This window comes from Mastigoproctus giganteus, chromosome 1 (assembly GCF_048544385.1).
Source record: "Mastigoproctus giganteus isolate SK-2022 chromosome 1, ASM4854438v1, whole genome shotgun sequence".
Lineage (NCBI taxonomy): Eukaryota > Metazoa > Arthropoda > Arachnida > Uropygi > Thelyphonidae > Mastigoproctus > Mastigoproctus giganteus.
The window spans coordinates 74,702,430-74,723,339 of NC_143575.1; the positions used below are offsets into that span (position 1 = coordinate 74,702,430).

General features: G+C 37.3%; 1 protein-coding gene across 1 annotated transcript in view; it reads right to left on the reverse strand.

The window, feature by feature from the left end:
- LOC150090892 (inverted formin-2-like) overlaps positions 1-20,910 on the reverse strand; it is a 203,543-nt gene that overhangs the window by 97,017 nt on the left and 85,616 nt on the right. The window contains exon 4 of the mRNA XM_090376423.1: positions 6,164-6,336. Within this exon, the coding sequence (XP_090232549.1) occupies positions 6,164-6,336 (173 nt within the window). The remainder of the gene's footprint in view (positions 1-6,163; positions 6,337-20,910) is intronic.

Below are 20,910 nucleotides of genomic sequence, written 5' to 3' on the forward strand. Positions count from 1 at the left end.
GCATCGACATTCACACATGAGGAGTTATTCAGCAAGGGGAATGCCAGAGGTGTATTCAACTCTAGCAGTAAGCTACAGAATCTTGAAATAACTGGAAGTAAAGTGGAGGAGAAACTGTTGAAGATAAACACAAGAAAGGCACCCAGGGTGGATGGGATCTATCCAGTTATATTAAAGGAGGCAGCAAAGGAAGTAAGCAAACCCTTAGCCATAATTATGAGAGCTTCCTTGGACTCAGGGGAGGCACCCATAGACTGGAAATGTGCAAATGTGACCCCAATTCACAAAGGAGGATCAAAGGCTGACACAAGTAATTATAGACCTGGAGCTTAACTTTTGTTCCAGGAAAATTAATGGAGGCACTGGTTAAAGAAGCACTGCAGGATCATTTAGACAAGACTTCAGTTATAGCTCAGACACAGCATGGTTTTGTTAAGGGGAAGTCTTGCCTGACCAACTTGATTGGATACTATGATGCAGTCACAAAAGAACTGGATGCAGGGAATAACTTTGATATTAAAAACTTGGATCTTAGAAAGGCTTTTGATACTGTTGCACATGGAAGACTGCTACACAAATTGGAGCAGTGTGACATTGGAGGCAAATTGCTGCTATGGATAAAGGGGTGGTTGAGGGGGAGAAGACAGAGAGTGGTAATCAATGGACACTGCTCATCGTGGACTAATGTTATTAGTGGAGTCCCTCAGGGCTCAGTGTTGGGTCCATTATTGTTTTCTGTATTTATAAATGATATTGATGATGGTATATCAAGCTTAATGTCCAAGTTTGCAGACGATACAAAGGTTGGCAGGGTTGTCAAGGACACTACTGACACTATGCTGCTGCAACAGGATCTGGAAAGGTTGAGCAGATGGGCTGAGAGGTGGCAAATGAAGTTTAACATTGACAAATGTAAAGTACTACACATGGGAAACAGCAACCCCAGAGCAACGTATCAACTCTGTGGTACTACACTGACATTGGTAGAGAATGAAAGGGACTTGGGGGTGGTTGTGCAGGCAGATATGAAGTTCTCTGAGCAGTGCAGACGGGCTGCAAGAGTAGCTCATGGAGTATTGTCAATGATATACAGGAATTTTTCCAGCAGGGATAAGGAGGTAATTATTCCATTGTATAAGGCAATGGTCAGGCCACACCTAGAGTACTGTATACAGGTCTGGAGGCCTCATTTCAAGAAGGATGTAGAGCTGCTGGAACGAGTACAGAGAAGGGCAACAAGATTAGTGAATGGAACAAAAGGGGTGCTCTTACGAAGAAAGGCTTAAGTTTTGCAAATTACAGTGTCTGGAGACTAGGCACCAGCGAGGTGATCTGATAGAGGTGTATAAAGCCTTGAATGGTTTAAGCATGCTCAATGCTGATGGGATTCTTCCTCTAGCTCAGAAAAATCACCTGAGAGGGCATAAATTCAAATTGAGGAAAGACAGATGTAGGATAGACGTGCGGAAATTTGCCTTTAGCCAGGGGGTGGTTGGTTGGTGGAACAGACTTCCATCCCTTGTGGTGGAGGTTGATAGCCTAAATAAGTTTAAGTCTAAATAAATAAGCTGGACAGGTATTTTGGATGAACAGAGGGGTGAAGTGGAAGTGGGTTTTTTTTTTTTTTTTTTTGGCTGATGCTGCATAAGCTTGCTTTCTTGCATCAAATGCCTCTACTAATGCTAATGCTATCAGCAGCCACTTCTAGTATGCTGTGCAATTACCACCTATGATGCATGTAGTCCACCTCCCAGTAGCAAGGAGCTGCACAGCTTAGATCATTTAAGAACCATGCCACAACCATATCAAAAACTGATATTTCATAATCGGAAGTGGCGGTTCATTTTCAAGAGGAAGGTTATCAAAATTGACTCAGAAGAACTTTCGTGTTTGGATAATTTTTAAAAAATCTACCGTCTTCACTAGCTTGAAGCACTTCATATTTTAATACAGACCAAATTATTAATATACATAGAGGAGCCAGAATTCACCCCTTCTGGAATCCATCATTATGCAGAAAGTGCCTCTAATATAATAGGGGAAGAATGAAGTATGGAGAAGTCCTTCATAATCAGAATCACATTTCAATATGAGCTCTTCAATGTATAACTGTCACCGTACATTGAAGAGTTCATCTGCAGTAGCCGACCGGGCTAGCCGAGTGGGTAAAGTACCTGCCCGGCAACCCAAAGGTCGCGGGTTCGATTCCCGCCTCGGGCTTGGATCAAAGTACTGCAAAAACCTTGGGAGGTGCATTATGGCCACAGAAGCCGATGCGCCAACAACTACCAAATCAAAAAAAAAAAAAAAAAAATCATCTGCAGTATAGCAACTTTGATAGTATAAAGAAACAACCACACACAGAAGTTATTTGGTTGACAAAGTTTCTGTGTATCTTCCAAAAACTACTATTAAAATTTTTAAATTTGTTCATGTTTTTAATTTAAATTTTAATCTGTTATTTATTATACACAATAACTTATTATTTTAATTGTACATAGTATTTATACTTTACAGTTTATAACAATAAATAGTTTTATTGCAATTGTTTGGTCAGTGTATCAAAGAAACTTTCTTGGTATTTATTTCTTGGGAATTATACAAATAGACTTTCAGAATAATGGCACCTTCGGAGATTCAAGGTTCCATTATTTTGATTTTTCCGTTATCTAGAAAGTTTTATTTTTAATATATTTAATGCAGACATAATGAGGCTAAATAAGAAACAGAGAAATTAAGAAGGCAATTTTAATAACTGCACATAAAACACATAAACATGTTGATGATCCATTTGTTATATTCTGCCATTAATACACTCCTGCTTATGCCCCATTCTATTTTCTTTATTATATCAAGTTCAGTATGCATGGGTAGCAACAGTGGTATCGTCACCATCCTCCCCATACTGGGTGGAAAGGGCCTGGGTTTGAATCCCATCGATGATGCCAGGAAATTTTCACTCCATGGCTGAGTTAGTCGGTCTCAGACATAGATAGCAAGGTTTTCCTCCCCAGAAACTGCGGTTTTTCGTCCAGAAAAACAGGAAAATCGACCAGAGAACGCACAATTTACAGACACAATACACATGGGTATATGAATTAACTTTCCAGGTGACCCTAATGTAATAGTTTGGATTATATCAAGTTTGTCACTAAGCTTTAATGTTGTTCTTTTTTTTCCCTATATGAGGTTTAACTTTAGGAGTCATAGTGAGGGGTTTTTAATTTAAAATAAATGTAAAACAGTGGTATAATCCATGATATCAGTACAGAATTCACTTTCAAAATGGCAAATGTAAACAAATACGGTAATCACGTGACTTGCAGTTTTCTTTTTCGGCACTGCAAGACATCTGCACTGTAAGTAAACATCTGATCTGAATGTGCTGTTAGCTCAAATGCTCCGTTCTTTCGACACACCAGTCAGAAATTTTGAATACCTTCCATATGAAAGTACATCTTCAGTCAATATTTTAGAACAATTCTGACCAAGAAAACAACATGTAAGGATATGGCATTCCTTGTTTTGTGCTTTCTGAAGCTACCAGAAAGAAGCTTGTACTCTTATATAAAGAAAAAAAATTTTAGTAAATACCTTACTTTAGTCAGTGAAGTTCTATAGGAAATCAACAGTATTTCTGATGTGAAATGATAGGCCATTACGAAAAAATATGAAAAATGCTTGCTTCTAATCATGATTTTGAAAATTAATATATTATTTAAGGAAAAACAATCTTTAATGGACACTGATTCCTCAAAAGATGTTTCTTTTAAATATGTTTAGATGACCTCAGCAGTGGTGGAGTTTGGAATTTGAAAACTTTATTTTAAAATCCCAATGCCAGCCTGTATATACATATAATGAAAAATCCATTTCTATTATTTTCATACGGTATTCAAGCAATAAATATCAATCCAGGACTAGGCCCACACTGGGCTAGTCTTGGATTGATATTCTAAAAAGATGGGGAAAAAAAAACTAGCTTTTATGATATAGACTGACACTTTTGAAAATATGTTATTTTTCTGTATTTGTTGGGTGGTCCAACTGCTGAATTATTTATATAATCTCCCCCCCCCCAGGATGATAGAAATATTAATAATTGACTATTTTCTTTGCTGTATTTCTGACAAGACATTGGCCCATCAGATATACACTATTACAATTGATTATGTGCTCTTTGTTAGGCTGACACCATTTTAATAAAATGAATAAAAAGAATTATACATTCTTTATCCATTCTAAAATTACCAAATTAAAAGATAAAATCTTTTTCTCATAAAAGAAATAGAGGAAAATTGAGAAGAAAAGCTACAAAAGTAATTGATACATTTTTCTCACTGTTATTAATAGTAAAAACAAAAGCCTTTTTATATAGGATCACTTGAAGTCATACAATGTATATTTCATCCTAATTCATACAATTGAATTATACAATGTATATTTCATCTATCATCAGGTAAATCAGATATCATCAGATAAATGTATATATACATTTATCTGATGATATAGGTCAAAGTAAAGCTTACATACATACAAAAAGTTTTTGTTTAGTGCTGCTGGCAAAAAGGTATCAAGGATAGCAATATTTCAAACAAACAGGAAAACAAATGCCTGGGAGGGAAATAAGCTTAAATAACTTCAAGGAATGTGTTGGGATAGTAAACCATACAAGTACACTTAGTTTTAACTGTGTCTACAGTAACTCCGAAAAAGATGAGTTTTATTATGGTGTGTGTGTGTGTGCGCGCACACACGAGGAGTGGAATTAAATAGGTAGCGTATTTTATTATTTAATTATTATTACATTTTGGCTGTGTAACAAAAGCCTCTGGCTTAATTGCACCATATAGCTAATACTAATACTGATATAATAATAATCTTGTAAACATGATTTAATATGCACGCACACATTGTCAGAAACATATATTGTAAATTTCCACAATTAATACTAGCAATGGCTCATAATATGCTTTGCTTCAGTGATTTCCGATCAACAGAATTATTAAAGAATTATGGAATTATCCTCAGCTTCAGGTAAACTATTCACATAAGTAATAATCAGGTGAAATAGAGAATAAATAATCAGGTGATGACCGACAAGTCTAAAGAATGTTTATCTCTCTCTGCTTCTTAAAGAAGTCAATGAATATTTTCATTGTTGATTTCGTGGTATCAATGGTTACAGTCATGCCGAAACCACAAATTACTTTTATTAATCTCCAACATTACAATAAATTGCTGAATGACATATTAATACTTTCAATGCATTGTTTCCACAAGAGTGGAAACAATACAGTAGTTCTTCAGGTCAAATGTGGAAGGAGGGTGAATATATGTAGCCAAAAAAATAAGTGCTCAAATGAAACCCAAATTTAGTATAAAATGTTATGTGAAAAATTCCAGATTACTTTTATATTTTTTTCTTTACTCTTAGTTCTCAAAACTTTGATGCAGTATGGATTGAACAGCAGATAGTGTTGTTACCCAACACTATCTGCTGTTCTTCTGTGACATTCTGCTGATTGATTTTATTTATGACCTAGTTTGCAAATGCACATTTTCAAGAACTGCTCCCACTGATAGTTATGGACACCAAACTATTCTCCTCTCAGCAACACTACCTATGTTTTGGAAATGATGCACAAATTAAAATATGAAACTGAACTTTAATTTGGGGCTTGCACACCATGAAATTTAAAATTTATGTTCAAACTCCTTTTTGGGCCATTTAAAATATTTTAAAGCAAAGTGTCTCTGTAATGATCCCATGGTACTGCTGTTTTGTTTTTTTTTGAAGGAAAATGTAATAAAAACAACTAAAGGTTGTGTTTTAGTCAATAGGAGTCCTTAAAGCAGGCTATCATAGTAGTGTCTGATACTTGAGACAAATAACAAAATAGCCTTTCAGTGATGCTTTATAAGTATCACATTTCAAGGTGACTTGTTACAAGCATACAAGAGAAAAAAAAATTGCTAATTCAGCTGACACAAGTCACATTATTCATGACAGAGACTAAACATCATATCTCAGAGAATTCTGACAAAGAAAAAGTTTTATTTATGACTCAGTTTTAAATTATTTAGTGTAATAAAGATACATTTCTGAAATTATTTTAGATGCCAGATATAACTAATTTTTTAATTAAATAAAACTAATTACCTTATCTAAAACAGAGTGGAAAAGATCATAATGAGTAGCTGAAGCTGTAAGTCCAAAATTTTCTGCTTGCTCTTCATCAGCATGTTTTAATTTATCAAATGCATGGCATTGAATAAAAATCTCATCATCTTCTATGGAACGGTACGAATTAAAGAGCTCCAACAGCCCTAGACCTTTAAAAAATTTATTAAAATGTCAAGATCATCAAACTTGTAAATTTTTCAAAGTAATTAAAGATTACTGCTACTTATTTAGAATAGGACTACATAAAATTGTTTCTATTCTATATTAAAGTAAACCAAAGTTGGGAGAGGGCAAACACTCAGTTTACAGCCAAATTTCATACATTAATTATGTACAGTGCAACTAACAGTACTTTTGTAATGTGACGAAAATTTTGTACTGTTCATACTGCAAAGGTGCTACATGGGTTTGTATCACAATACCTCACAGCAGCTTTCTGATCACATGATGTGTTATAATGTGCAAAAATAATTGTAAAAATTGAAAGGGTTTTTCAGCATTTCAATATTCAGTATAGTTCCATGGCTTGAACTCCAAGTTCTAAATTTCTCTACATATTTCTGTACTTCACATAAGAGCAAAATGGTTTCCAATTAAAATTTTTTAACTGATAATTCATTAATAATCTATATTACAGGCATCCAAAATTTTTTGAATGAAGGTTGTAGGTGCATAGATTCTCACAGACAGTGATTAGAGGCTGCAATAAAAATTCCTTAGCACACAAATTATGAATTTTTCAAATTATTTATTTATTTTTTTATTTGTTTTTATATTTACAGTTTGTTTTATAAGTAATAATTAAATAAAATCCAGCACTATTACCAACATAATAATAATAATAACATTCTTATTATGTGGATGTAATAATATTGTTAAATACTAAGGAAAATACATAAGACATCATAAGAAATATTGCTAAAAAGGGATATTTTGAAAAATCAGTATCAAATTGGATTTTTTGACATGCTAGTTTTAAGCTTGAAGAGGGAGGGAGGGAGGTAGCATAACACTTACAGCTGCCTACATGGCTGCAGGTTAGACACGCCTGAACTGCATAATTCAAAATTCATAAAAATTGCTTATTAGTTATTATAAAAATATGCATATACCTGATTTCGCTGCTAGAGGTAAGCCTGATATATTTGATCTAATTAAAAATACTCCAGTTAATAATCCACTCAATGATCTAACTAAAGGAGGGACAAAGGATACAAGCAGATAAAGATGCTAAAGTACTTGCTGATGCTGCTATCATAACAAGTATAATTTTGTTCACACTAAAGAAACCAAAGAGTTAAATATCACTTGGTGTGAAGCTGCTGACCACACTAGTAGTGTTTGCTTAGAGAAGCAATCTATAAAACAATGCAGCGGCATATTATAAAATATGCTAAGTCTATTTGGCCTTATTGAAATTAGCAGAATTAATCGCATCCTCTCTTGTTTTGGCAACCAGCAGGATTTAAACTGCCTAATTAATGCAAATGGTCTCAGTGCTCATAGCAAAACAAGGATAATCAAGAATTAATTTTATAATAATATTAGCATTAGCAGAAGCACATGATGCAAGAAAGCAAGCTTATACAGCATCAGCCAAAAAAAACACCCCCTTCCCATTCGACTGATCCATTTGTTCCAAATGATTGTCTAGTTCTGCCTTGAATTTATTTAAGCTATCAACTTCCACAACAGATGGAAGTTTGTTCCAGCATACAACTACCTTCTGGCTAAAGGCAAACTTCTGCACATCTATTCTACAACTGTTTTTCCTCAGTTTGAATCTGTGAACCCCTCAGGTTTGTAATCTGAGCAAGAGGAAGAATCCCATCAGCATTGAGCCTGCTCAGTCCATTCAAGACCTTATACACCTCCATCAGATCTGCCTTGCAGGTGCCTAGTCTCCAGAAGCTGCAATTTACAGAATTTAAGCCTTTCTTCATAAGAGTATCCCTTTGTTCCCTTCACCAGTCTTATTGCCCTTCTCTGTACTCATTCTAGCAACTCTACATCCTTCCTAAAATGAGGCTTCCAGATCTGTATGCAGTACTCAAGGTGTGGCCTGACCATTGCCTTATACAAGGAGATAATCACCTCCTTATTCCTGCTTGAAAAATTCCTGTATATCATTGACACGACTCCATGACCTACTCTGGCAACCTGTCTGCACTGCTCAGAAAATTGCATACCAGACTGCACAATTATCCCCAGGTCTCTTTCATTCTCCAATACCTTGAGTGTAACACTACACAGTTGGTACATTTTTCTGGGGTTATGCTACCCATATGCAGTACTTTGCCTTTAGCATTAGCTGAGGCATATGATGCAAGAAAGCAAGCTTATGCAGCATCAGCCAAAAAAAAAAAAAAAAAAAACCCTTCCCATTTCACCCATCTGGTCACTCCAAATGTTTAGTCTAGCTCAGCCTTAAATTTATTTAAGCTATCAACTTCCACAACAACAGATGAGTGTTCCACCAATCAACTACCCGCTGGCTAAAGGCAAACTTCCGCACATCTATTCTACAACTGTCTTTCCTCAACTTGAATGTATGCCCCCTCATGTTCTTAATCTCAGCAAGTAGAAGTATCCCGTCAGCATTGAGCCTGCTCAAATCATTCAAGGCCTTATACACCTTGAATGGTTTGAGCAGGCTCAATTTGTCAATGTTAAAACTTCAGTTGCCACTTCTCAACCCATCTACCCAACTTTTCCAGAATCTGTTGCAGCAGCATACTGTCATTAACAACCCTGCCAACCTTTATATCATCTGCAAACTTGGACATTAAGCCTGATATACCTTTATCAAAATCACTGATATTCTGAAGACTTACTGGATAAAAACTTAGGAACTGCTTAGCACTGTGGAGAAAGCTTCCCTTCTGGTAGGAGGTGAAACATAATAAAAAGTAGGCAGCCATCGACTTTCACATAGCATTAGCATTAGTAGAGGCATATGATGCAAGAAAGTAAGCTTATTCAGCATCAGCCAAAAAAAAAAAAAAAAAAAAAACACACACACCACTCCCATGTCACCCCTCCGTTCGTTCGAAATACCTGTCCAGTTGAGCCTTAAATTTGTTTAGGCTATCAACTTCAACAACAAGTGACGGAAGTGGGTTCCACCAACCAACCACCCGCTGGCCAAAGGCAAATTTCCGCACATCTATCCGACATCCGTCCTTCCTCAATTTGAATTTATGCCCTCTGAGGTGATTATTTTGAGCAAGATGAAGAATCCCATTGGCATTGAGCATGCTCAAACCATTCAAAGCCTTATACACCTCTATCAGATCACCTTGCCGGTGCCTAGTCTCCAGACTCTGTAATTTGCAAAACTTAAGCCTTTCTTCGTAAGAGCAACCCTTTGTTCCATTCACTAATCTTGTTGCCCTTCTCTGTACCCGTTCCAGCAGCTCTACATCCTTCTTGAAATGAGGCCTCCAGACCTGTATACAGTACTCAAGATGTGGCCTAACCATTGCCTTATACAAGGGAATAATCACCTCCTTATCCCTGCTAGAAAAATTCCTGTATATTTGACAAGACACCATGAGCTACTCTTGCAGCTCGTCTGCACTGCTCAGAGAATTTTATATCTGCCTGCACAATTACCCCCAGGTCCTTTTCATTCTCCACCACTGTCAGTGTAGTACCACAGAGTTGATAAGTTGCTCTGGGGTTACTGTTTTCCATATGTAGTACTTTACATTTGTCAATGTTAAACTTCATTTGCCACCTCTCAGCCCATCTGTTCAACCTTTCCAGATCCTGTTGCAGCAGCATAGCGTCAGTAGTGTCCTTAACAACCCTGCCAACCTTTGTATCATCTGCAAACTTGGACATTAAACTTGATATCCCATCATCAATATCATTCATAAACACCGAAAACAACAACGGACCCAACACTGAACTCTGAGGAATTCCACTAATAACATTAGTCCACGTTGAGCAGTGTCCATTGATTACCACTCTCTGTCTTCTGCCACTCAACCATCCCCTTATCCATAGCAGCAATTTGCCTCCAATGCCACACTGCTCCAATTTGTGCAGCAGTCTTCCATGTGCAACAGTATCAAAAGCCTTTCTAAGATCCAAATAGATAATATCAAAGTTATTCCCTGCATCCAGTTCTTTTGTGACTACATCATAGTATCCAATCAAATTGGTCAGGCAAGACCTGCCCTTAACAAAACCATGCTGCGTCTGAGCTATAACTGAATTCTTGTCTAGATGATCCTGCAGTGCTTCTTTAACCAGTGCCTCCATTAATTTACCTGGAACAGAAGTTAAACTAACAGGTCTATAATTACTTGTGTCAGCCTTTGATCCTCCTTTGTGAATTGGGGTTACATTTGCACATCTCCAGTCTATGGGTACCTCCCCTGAGTCCAAAGAAGCTCTCATAATTATGGCTAGGGGTTTGCTTACTTCCTTTAATATAACTGGATAGATCCCATCCACCCCAGGTGCTTTTTTTATGTTTATCCTCAACAATCTCTCCTCCACTTTCCTCTTAGTTATTACAAAATCATCCAGCTCACTGCCAATGTTTACTTTGCCTACATCATTCTCCTTCCTATGTAACTCCTCGTGCGTGAATGTAGATGCAAAATACTCGTTTAGATTGTTAGCCACCTGAGCAGGATCCTCAACTGTTGAACCATCAATATCCAGTGGACCAATCTGATTCATCCCTTTCCTTCTTGAGTTTAAATAGGTAAAGAACTCTTTTCTGTTTTTCTTTGCATCCTTTGCCAAGGATTTTTCGTAGTCTGCCTTTGCCTGCCTAATCTCCTTTGTGACTTGGCTACAGACCAACTTATATCTATCATAGGCTTCCATGTCACCCATTAATTTGTATGTATCCCATGCATTTTTCTTCTCTGCCACATGACTCATTAGTTCATCTGACAACCATTTAGGCCTAAACCTTGAACAATATTTCTTAGTTGGTATGTAAAACCTGGTAGCCTCCAAGATTAGTTCCTTGAATGCTTCCCATTTTGAGTTTGCTGTTGGTAATGTCATCAGTTGTTCCCACTGTATAGAATTTAAATACTGTCTCAGACCATCATAGTCACCTTTACGAAAACAAAAACCCTTCCCTTTACCTCTGATGGTAGTTACCTCCTTGAGGAAATCCCACTTCAACACACTGTGATCACTGCCACCTAGTCACTCATTTATCTGCAGATTCTTAATGCATGAAGAATCACTACTGATAATCAGATCAAGGTATTGCTCCCTCTTGTTGCCTCACGAACATGCTGATGTAGAAAGCAATCATCCAATAAATCCACAAAAGCCTTGCTAGTGTGCGAGTGACCAATCCACAAATTCCAGTCAATATCTGGGAAATTAAAATCCCCCATTATAAGACTCTCTGATTTACTGGCCCACTCTATTTCCCTGTACAATATCTTATTTCAGAGTCATTAGGCCTATAGCACACTCCTACTCTCAATTTTGATTTCTCTATGCTTATGTCACACCAAACTGACTCGACACTGCACTGTCGCTGCACATCGATGTCGATTGGCTTCACTTCCTTGGACTTTGTGTTTCTTAACTAATAGCATAACCCCTCCTCCCCTCCTGTCCTGTCTATCCTTTCTATACACATTGTATTCCCCAAATTCCAGTTCCGCATTCCTTATATCTGTGTGACACCATGTCTCTGATATCCCAACAATATCTGCCTTTGATGTTTTGAGCAATACCTCAAATTCATCAAATTTATTTACCAAACTCCTAGCATTGGTGTACACGCAGGTATACACGCACCTGTTTCTATTCTTAGCTACCCTAACACAACCCATGTGTTTACTTGTACCACAATGACTCCCAGCAGTCTCTGAAATATCCTGCATCTTGTTTTTCAGGCTTCTGCTCATTTCAATAGAAGCAGTGCAAGAATCACTTCCACCTCTGCCAGTGGCTACTGTTAATCTATTAGTCCTTGTATCCCCCCCCCCAACTAGCAGTTTTCCGACCCACCTAACACTGCCTCGACAGCATCAGCAAAAATTCTTGCACCCTTTCTATTTAAGTGTATCCCATCCCTGTAGAAGCAATCTCTCCTGTTAACAAGTACAGTCCAGGCTGAAAAAAATTCTACCCCTTGAGCCTTGCACAATCCCTCCAGGGCCGAATTGATCGACAAGGCTCTCATCATATACTCCCTCCTATCGTGTCTGGGCAGAATTGCAGACACTTTCAAATTGAACCCTAATTTACGGCTTTTTTTCAACAGTGACCTGTACTTGCTAAGTAATTCCGCTGGTCTCCTACTCTTAATATCATTAGTGCCAACGTGTACAACTATATCACCTTTTGTGCCCTTAAAAGATGATATCCGCTCTGCAACGTCATCAACCTTTGCCCCTGGCAGACATACCCTGGTCCTATTCCACCTATCCTTTTTACAAAGCATGTTCCCCGTTTCCCTGACAATAGAGTCACCAACAACTACTAGTTCCTGTGGGACCAGCGCATTCTGCCTAGGGGGCTGCCTCTGTGTTGCCTGATGACCAAGTGCAAGCTCTGGCGTTGATGTGGGCAGCTGAGAGCTTGATGGGTCCCTCAATTTATTTCCTTCGAGGGCATCCACCCTGTCCTTCAAGCTCTCATAAAGTAAGATGAGTCTGGTCATTATGTAGCTTAATATAATGTGAAGGTCAACTGTATAAACTGCAATGTCTGTTTAAAGTTATGATATGCCCAATTAGGTTTGCCAAAACTTTGTATGGTTCAACCAGTAATACATATTACAAAGTTTCAAAGGCTATCTCTAGTTTAAAAATATTCTACATCTTTTAATAGATTTCTTGCTCTGCAAAAAATGTTAATGGGAATTAATAGCAAAAAAATTTTTTCAAGAAGTATTCATTTCAGAGAAAAATTTTCTGAACTGATAATTCATTAGCTATGTTCTTGATATAAAATTCTTAATATAAAAATTCCTTATCACGGTGGAACAGACCACTGAAATAGTACTATAAAGTAACCATACAGAACAACACTGTCAGTAGACATATCTGGCCAGAGTGCATTGTACAAAATGTTAATAATAATAGATTAGCACAGCTATTTTAACATATTTTGAAATGACATAATTGAGGTAAATGATATATAATTCTCAATAATAACTTTTTGGAGAGTATTCTCTACTCACTTTACTAATTCATGGGCACCAATGTAGCATGGATAATATTTTCGTCCATTATTGAAATAGACTGATTCTTTACAGCTGTCGTAGAGGCCTACAAGGACTGGCAAAATGTACAGCAATCACAAGTAGTATTGCAAAAAAGGAAGCTTGTTTAATGAAGTAAGGAAAGAATGGAGTGCATTCAAGCCAAGGAGAAGGTAATGGCACATAATGCAATGTGACAAAACCAGTGGCAATTTCCAGAACACAATGAAATAATTATATATATAAGCTATACTTCTTAATACTGTTAGTGGTAAAAAGAGCAAGAATCCACAATTAAACCTTTCCTGACACAATATCACACAATATAGGAAATACTCAAGATTGGAAAAAAGGCTTCCAGTCCAATATATAGTGTTATTCTTTTCACTATTCAAATGACAGAGAAGAGGGCATGGACCCTTCATGCTTGAAAAAACATAGCTACTAATTTCCTGGTCAGGAAAATTCTGTAAGTTCCTAATACAATGCAGCAATACTTGATTGCTATGAGTTATCTGAATCCAGTTGTAAATCCAATTCACGTGTTAATTTTGATGTTTTACTCCAACAGTGACAGCAATTTCCAGCAAGGAAATGTATCATACATTAAGACAGAGTTGTGCAATGTGGTTTGAGGAAAAAGCACAAACATTCTGACTCCCTTTTCCTAGCCAACCAACCAACCTTCCTGATCAACATTTGTATCTTCTACATGTGTAGAAGATACAAAGATACAAATCTACCACTATCCACAGTACTACAATTATGTTCTGCTGATAACATTGCAAACTATACTTATGATGCCATTTTGTCATTCTGATGGGATGAATGAACAGTAAGCAGAAGAATACACTGGTAATTAAGGGAAAGTGCAGTACAATCCATTTAAAAGGATCCATGACCATGAGAAATATTCCGCATGCTTAATGTGATTTTTCCTGTTAGGATTTTTTTCACCTAAGAAATTCATTTTTGTCATTTTTAACAATGTTTTTACAGATCTACACAGCAATGACTACTATAAAGTAATCATGTGCTACTAGGCTAGTGGTTCCCAAACTTTTTGGCCAATGCCCCCTTGGTTCCATAAACTCATCCAATGTGTTTCCTACGCTACCCTATAAAAACCATTATTCAGATTAGTGGTTTACATGACCCACTAAGGAATATAATAAACTAAAATTCAAAACAGTAACAATTAATTACAAATTTATTCAAAATCCAATAAAAAAACTTTTTACTGTAATCCAACAAAATTGATGATCCAATGATACCAGCTTTCAAAGTCTGATAGTCATTTAGCAAGAATCTTAGATACCACATTTAATAACTACTTCACTGTTCAATAAATCCTTAATACAATGGATGGACTTGATCAAGTATTAGCATTAGTAGAGGCATTTGATGCAAGAAAGCAAGCTTATGCAGCATCAGCCAAAAAAAAAAAAAAAAAACCCACTTCCACTTCACCCCTCTGTTCGTTCAAAATACCTGTCCAGCTGAGCCTTAAACTTATTTAGGCTATCAACCTCCACCACAAGGGATGGGAGTCTGTTCCACCAACCAACCACCTGCTGGCTAAAGGCAAATTTCCGCACGTCTATCCTACATCTGTCTTTCCTCAATTTGAATTTATGCCCTCTCAGGTGATTTTTCTGAGCTAGAGGAAGAATCCCATCAGCATTGAGCATGCTTAAAGTGATACCAGTTTCCTAATGGCTGGTTTAAAGTCACTTAGCAGGAATCTTAAATCACCATGTTTAGTAATCTGGAGTTGATATCTTTCCTTGGAGAGAAGTTGGATGACCACACTAAAACCATGTTCCACCAAATATGATGTTTGGAATGCAACAATGGAGCACAATGTGACCAAAGGAAACAGCGTTGAAAGCAATAAGAGCAGTAAAACTTTAAATACGAAGCAAGGAAGGCGTTTTGCCCTAGGCTCTAGCCTGGTCAATTGTAAATAAGCGATCAACACACTTGGAGGGACCTGACATCCCCTGCCTCTTAGCAACACCTAGGTGATCATACCACCACCCCAAGGTGTGATATTGCCCACTGTGGGAGGCCACTGTACTAGATTGTGTCTGGATCCAGTGTAAGTAATGAGTTAAAGACATATTCTAGCTACCAATGAATGATAACTAGACATGTGTCCTTTTCTTAACCTAGGCTTAAAACCCAAGTTTTTAATAAAGAATAAAATAGTTGTTTTTTGTAACTGAATACAACTCTCAGATGGGGCACTCACAACCTATCAAGACAATTAGTACTTTACAATTCCTTATTAAGTTAGAAGAATGCTGCTTAAATGTGATGCACTCTTTGCTTCAAAACAAATTACCTCAGCAATGCAATTCAAACAGAAATTCCCCATCTTAACAGATGGTTGCTGCCTATTTGTAACACTTTACTGAGGCACAGATCTTGAGAGAGAGAGATCTATGCCATTGCAAAAAAATACTTTGGTTTTTTTTTTTTTTCTCTAATGGTTCTTAAACCTAAAACAGGAAAATTAATATTCATATGTTTATATTTTAACCAGAAATGAAGCATGTTAAACTGTTATTTTAAAGTTTATCCCACATACCTTTTTCATATTCACTTGATTCAATATGTAGCTGTTTAGAATTTTCAATCTGTTGTTACAAAATTATTACTAATACATGCACATTTCTTTAAATTAAATGTCTTTAAAATTCTGGGTACTCCTGTGGTAACTGTATTTGTTAAATATTGCCACTTTGTGAAGGGCTACAATAACCTGCAAATTTTATTACTGTAATGGGAATATTCTCCTGAGGATCAAAATTCAATGGGGGGGGGGAGTTACTCTCTTATGCTTTCCCACTTAAGTTGAAAATATTTGCTCAGCTGAAGGAGCAGCGTGTGCTACGCACTGCTGCTCCTTCCCACCTGGCTACGGAGGCACCTCCCAGAACAGTTCTGTGCACAGTGTAATGTTTCAGGTATTATATTCGAAATATAATACCTTTTTGACGAGTTCAAAAAGTTAAACTTATTAAAATAATTATGCTTGGTGAATGATCTTATAATTCTTAAACACGTAGCAGTAGATAAAATATTGTGCATGGGACTTACAATACGTTTTGAGCATACGTACACCAAGTTTTAACTTGTTATGCACTAGCCTCGCAGAAAAGCTGCTTTAAGTGAATACTTGTTTTTCTCATTTGTCACATGTAAATGAAACATAAAATTTGAACAGTGTCCCTGACAATTTTTTACTCATAAAAACATTATCCCATACTGCACTTATCCTGATTTTTCTTATTTGGCACCATGCAGCTTTTGGCTATTCCCAAAATTAAAACAGGAATGGATAGAAGCAATATTTAATAAGTATTCACAAAAGAAGATTTCTAAAATCGCTTTGATCAGTGGCAGGCATAATGGAACAAACATGTGGATGCAGAAAGAGATTATATTTAAGATAACAACGTAAACATTTATCACTGAATAAAATTTAATTTTTTGCACATTCACTGAACTTTTTGATCAAACTTGTACACAATTTTAATGAATTATAATCTACTAAAAGTTCTGTTGAAGTTTTTAATCCTTTTATATATCAATCCTAGTATATTAACCCCTTAAGTGGTATACCCAAAAAAATTCAACAATTCACTATATTGTTCTAACTTAGTATATCCCAGAACAGTTGTTGTTATTTGGCTTTTAGGAGCATTAGCAACTAAGGCCATATTGCCCCTGGATATGCGGTAGTCATTCCCTGACTTTTCCACATCTTCCGTGTTTGGTGGTGATGGGCTCGAACCCCGGTCTAATCAAGAAGCGTGTGCTACGCACTGCTGCTCCTTCCTCCGTGTTTGGTGGTGATGGGCTCGAACCCCGGTCTAATCAAGAAGCATGTGCTACGCACTGCTGCTCCTTCCTCCGTGTTTGGTGGTGATGGGCTCGAACCCCGGTCTAATCAAGAAGCGTGTGCTATGCACTGCTGCTCCTTCCCCCCTGGCTACGGAGGCGCCTCCCAGAACAGTTCTGTGCACAGTGTAATGCTTTAGGTATTATATTCTGACACTTTCCAGTTTTAAAGCATTTAGAAAAGATTCTTATTATTGCTAGAAGATGGGAACACAGAATAAAATAATTTATGTCAATTTTTCATCACGTATTAGCATTAGCAAGGCATTTGATGCAAGAAAGCAAGCTTATGCAGCATCAGCCAAAAAAAAAAAAAAAAACCCCACTTCCACTTCACCTCTCTGCTTATTCAAAATATCTGTCCAGCTGAGCCTTAAACTTATTTAGGCTATCAACTTCCACAACAAAAGAGAGAAGTCTGTTCCACCAATCAACTACCCACTGGCTAAAGGCAAACTTCCACGTATCTATTCTACAACTGTCTTTCCTCAATTTGAATTTATGCCCTATCAGGTGATTATTCTGAGCAAGAGGAAGAATCCCATCAGCATTGAGCATGCTCAAACCATTCAAGGCTTTATACACCTCTATCAGATCACCTCTCTGGTGCCTAGTCTCCAGACACTGTAATTTGCAAAATTTAAGCCTTTCTTTGTAAGAGCACCCCTTTGTTCCATTCACTAATCTTGTTGCCCTTCTCTGTACTCGTTCCAGCAGCTCTACATCCTTCTTGAAATGAGGCCTCCAGACCTGTATACAGTACTCAAGGTGTGGCCTGACCATTGCCTTATACAAGGGAATAATCACCTTATCCCTGCTAGAAAAATTCCTATATATCATTGACAATACACCATGAGCTACTCTTGCAGCCCGTCTGCACTGCTCAGAGAACTTCATATCTGCCTGCACAACCACCCCCAGGTCCCTTTCATTCTCTACCACTGTCAGTGTAGTACCACAGAGTTGATACGTTGCTCTGGGGTTGCTGTTTCCCTCGGATTGCTATTTGATATTGTGACACAGTAACTCCAGTAACAGTAACATGGCTGAGAGAAAATGCAAAAAAAAAGTGTGCAAAGAGCAAATATACAAGTATTCAGTTGAAGATGACTGCGATAGTGATATTAGTTTTGAGAAAAGTGAATTTTAACCCAATCTTAGTAATAGTAGTGCAAATAGAACTAGTGTAACTGAAATTTATATATCAGCAACCTATATCACATAACTAGCCATAACTGCAACTGAAAGTAGTATACATCCACCATCAGGAATTTTCAATGGATGGATAAAATAGAGCCATATTGAACTGGGCACTGGGTCTTACACATTTTCTGGAAATGCAGGTATTTGGATATCCCATTTTATGATGCTCCATTGCAGTGCTTCAACTTATACATTTCTTATATAAGTCACACTGTCACTGAAACGTTAGCATTAGTTGAGGCATATGATGCAAGCTTATACAACATCAGAGAAAAAAAAAAAAAAAAACCAACACTCCCCAATTCACTCATCCACTCACTCCAAATGTTTGTCTAGTAGAGCCTTAAATTTATTTAAGCTATCAACTGCCACACCAACAGATGGAAGTCTGTTCCAGCAATCAACTACCCACTGGATAAAAGCAAAATTTCCACACATTTACTCTACAACTGTCTTTCATCAATTTGAATCTGCACCCCATCAGGTTTGTAATCTGAGCAAGTGGAAGAATTCCATCAGCACTGAGCCTGCTCAAACCATTCAAGGCCTTATACACCTCAATCAGATCACCTTGCAGGTGCCTAGTCTCCAGACGCTGCAATTTGCAGAACTTCAGCCTTTCTTGGTAAGAGCGCCACCTTTGTTCCTCTCACCAACCTTGCTACCCTTCTCTGTATTCATTCCAGCAACTCTACATCCTTCCTAAAATGAGGCCTCCAGATCTGTACACAGTACTCAAGGTGTGGCCTGACCACTGCCTTATACAAAGGGATAATCACCTCCTTATCTCTCTGCTAGAAAAATTCCTATATATCATCGACAAGACTCCATGACCTGCTCTGGCAGCCAGTCTACACTGCTCGAAGAACTTTATATCTGACTGCAGAATTATCCCCTGGTCTTTTTCATCCTCCATTTCCCTGAGTGTAGTACCACACAGCTGGCACGTTTCTCTTGGATTACTGCTACATTACATATACAGTACTTCGCATTTTTCCATGTTGAAACTTCAGTTGCCACTTCTCAGTCTATCTGCCTACCTTTTCTATATCCTGTTGCAGTAGCATACCATCTTTACTCTCATTAACAACCCTGCCAACCTTTGTATCATCTGCAAACTTGGATATGCTAAGCCTGATATACCTTCATCGATATCATTGAAAAATACAAAACAGCAATGGGCCCAGCACTAAACCCTGGGGACTCCACTAATAGCATTAGTCCATGAAGAGCAGTGTCCGTTGATTACCATTCTCTGTCGTCTTCCACTCAACCATCCCTTTATCCATTGTAACAACTTCTCTTAATGCCATACCACTCCAATTTGTACTGCAGTCTTCCATGCGTAACAGTATCAAAAGCTTTCCTGAAATCCAAGTATATGATATCAAAATTACTTTTTTTATCCAGTTTCTTTGTGATCACATATAGCAGTCAATTAAATTGATTAGATCACACCTCCCCTTAACAAACCCATGCTGTGTCTGGACTATTGCTGCAATTTTGTTTAGATGATCTTGCAATGCTCTTTTAACCAGTGACTCCATTATTTTACCCAGAAAAGAAGTTAAAACTAACAGGTTTATAATTATTTGTGTCACTCTTTGAACCCACTTTGTGGATTGGGGATACATTTGCACATCTCCAGTCCATAGGGACCTCCCCTGAATCTAAGGATGCTCTCATAATTATGGCTAAGGGTTTTCTTACTTCCCTTGCTGACTCCTTCAATATAACTGGATAGATTCCATCCACCCCAGGTGCCTTCTTTATATTTAGGTATACATAGAAAATATAAGTATGCACAGATAATAAATACAGAAGAAACAGGTATGCACCGAAAATATATAATAGATATGTCTCTATCAATGCTGTTGGATCTTGCATTGAACTTACTTCAGGTGCAAGTTCAAATGCAAGAATAAGATTGTGGAAGTAAACATGTAAAGAGAAACCTTTTTATTGATCAGATTTACAAGGGACATAATTCACGCCCCAGTTGAAGTTGTATTGAACAAGAGATGAAAGAAGATAATGGATGTTGTAATAGTAAATACATACATTGTATATGAGAAAAGTAGTGGGCAAAAGGAATCCCTCTTAGAATTTTAGCATAAAGTTACCCATAAATTGTCAACATAGTGATGGGAAACAGATAAATGCCACATATGTGGGTGTAGTGAACAATTTTTTTCATCCCTTTTTAGCCAGGTGGATCTGTTTTTACAAGATAAATTAATCAATGCATCAGCAGTTACTTATCCCTACTGAAGAGGACATCTTTTCAGGGAGAAAGGAGACTGAAGATTGATCCACCTGCTTGCCTCACAGAAGGGCACTTACACATATTCCATCAACTACAAAGAAGTTTCCAAGCAGTGTGCAAAGTATGTCCAGGAAGGAATGAAAGTGG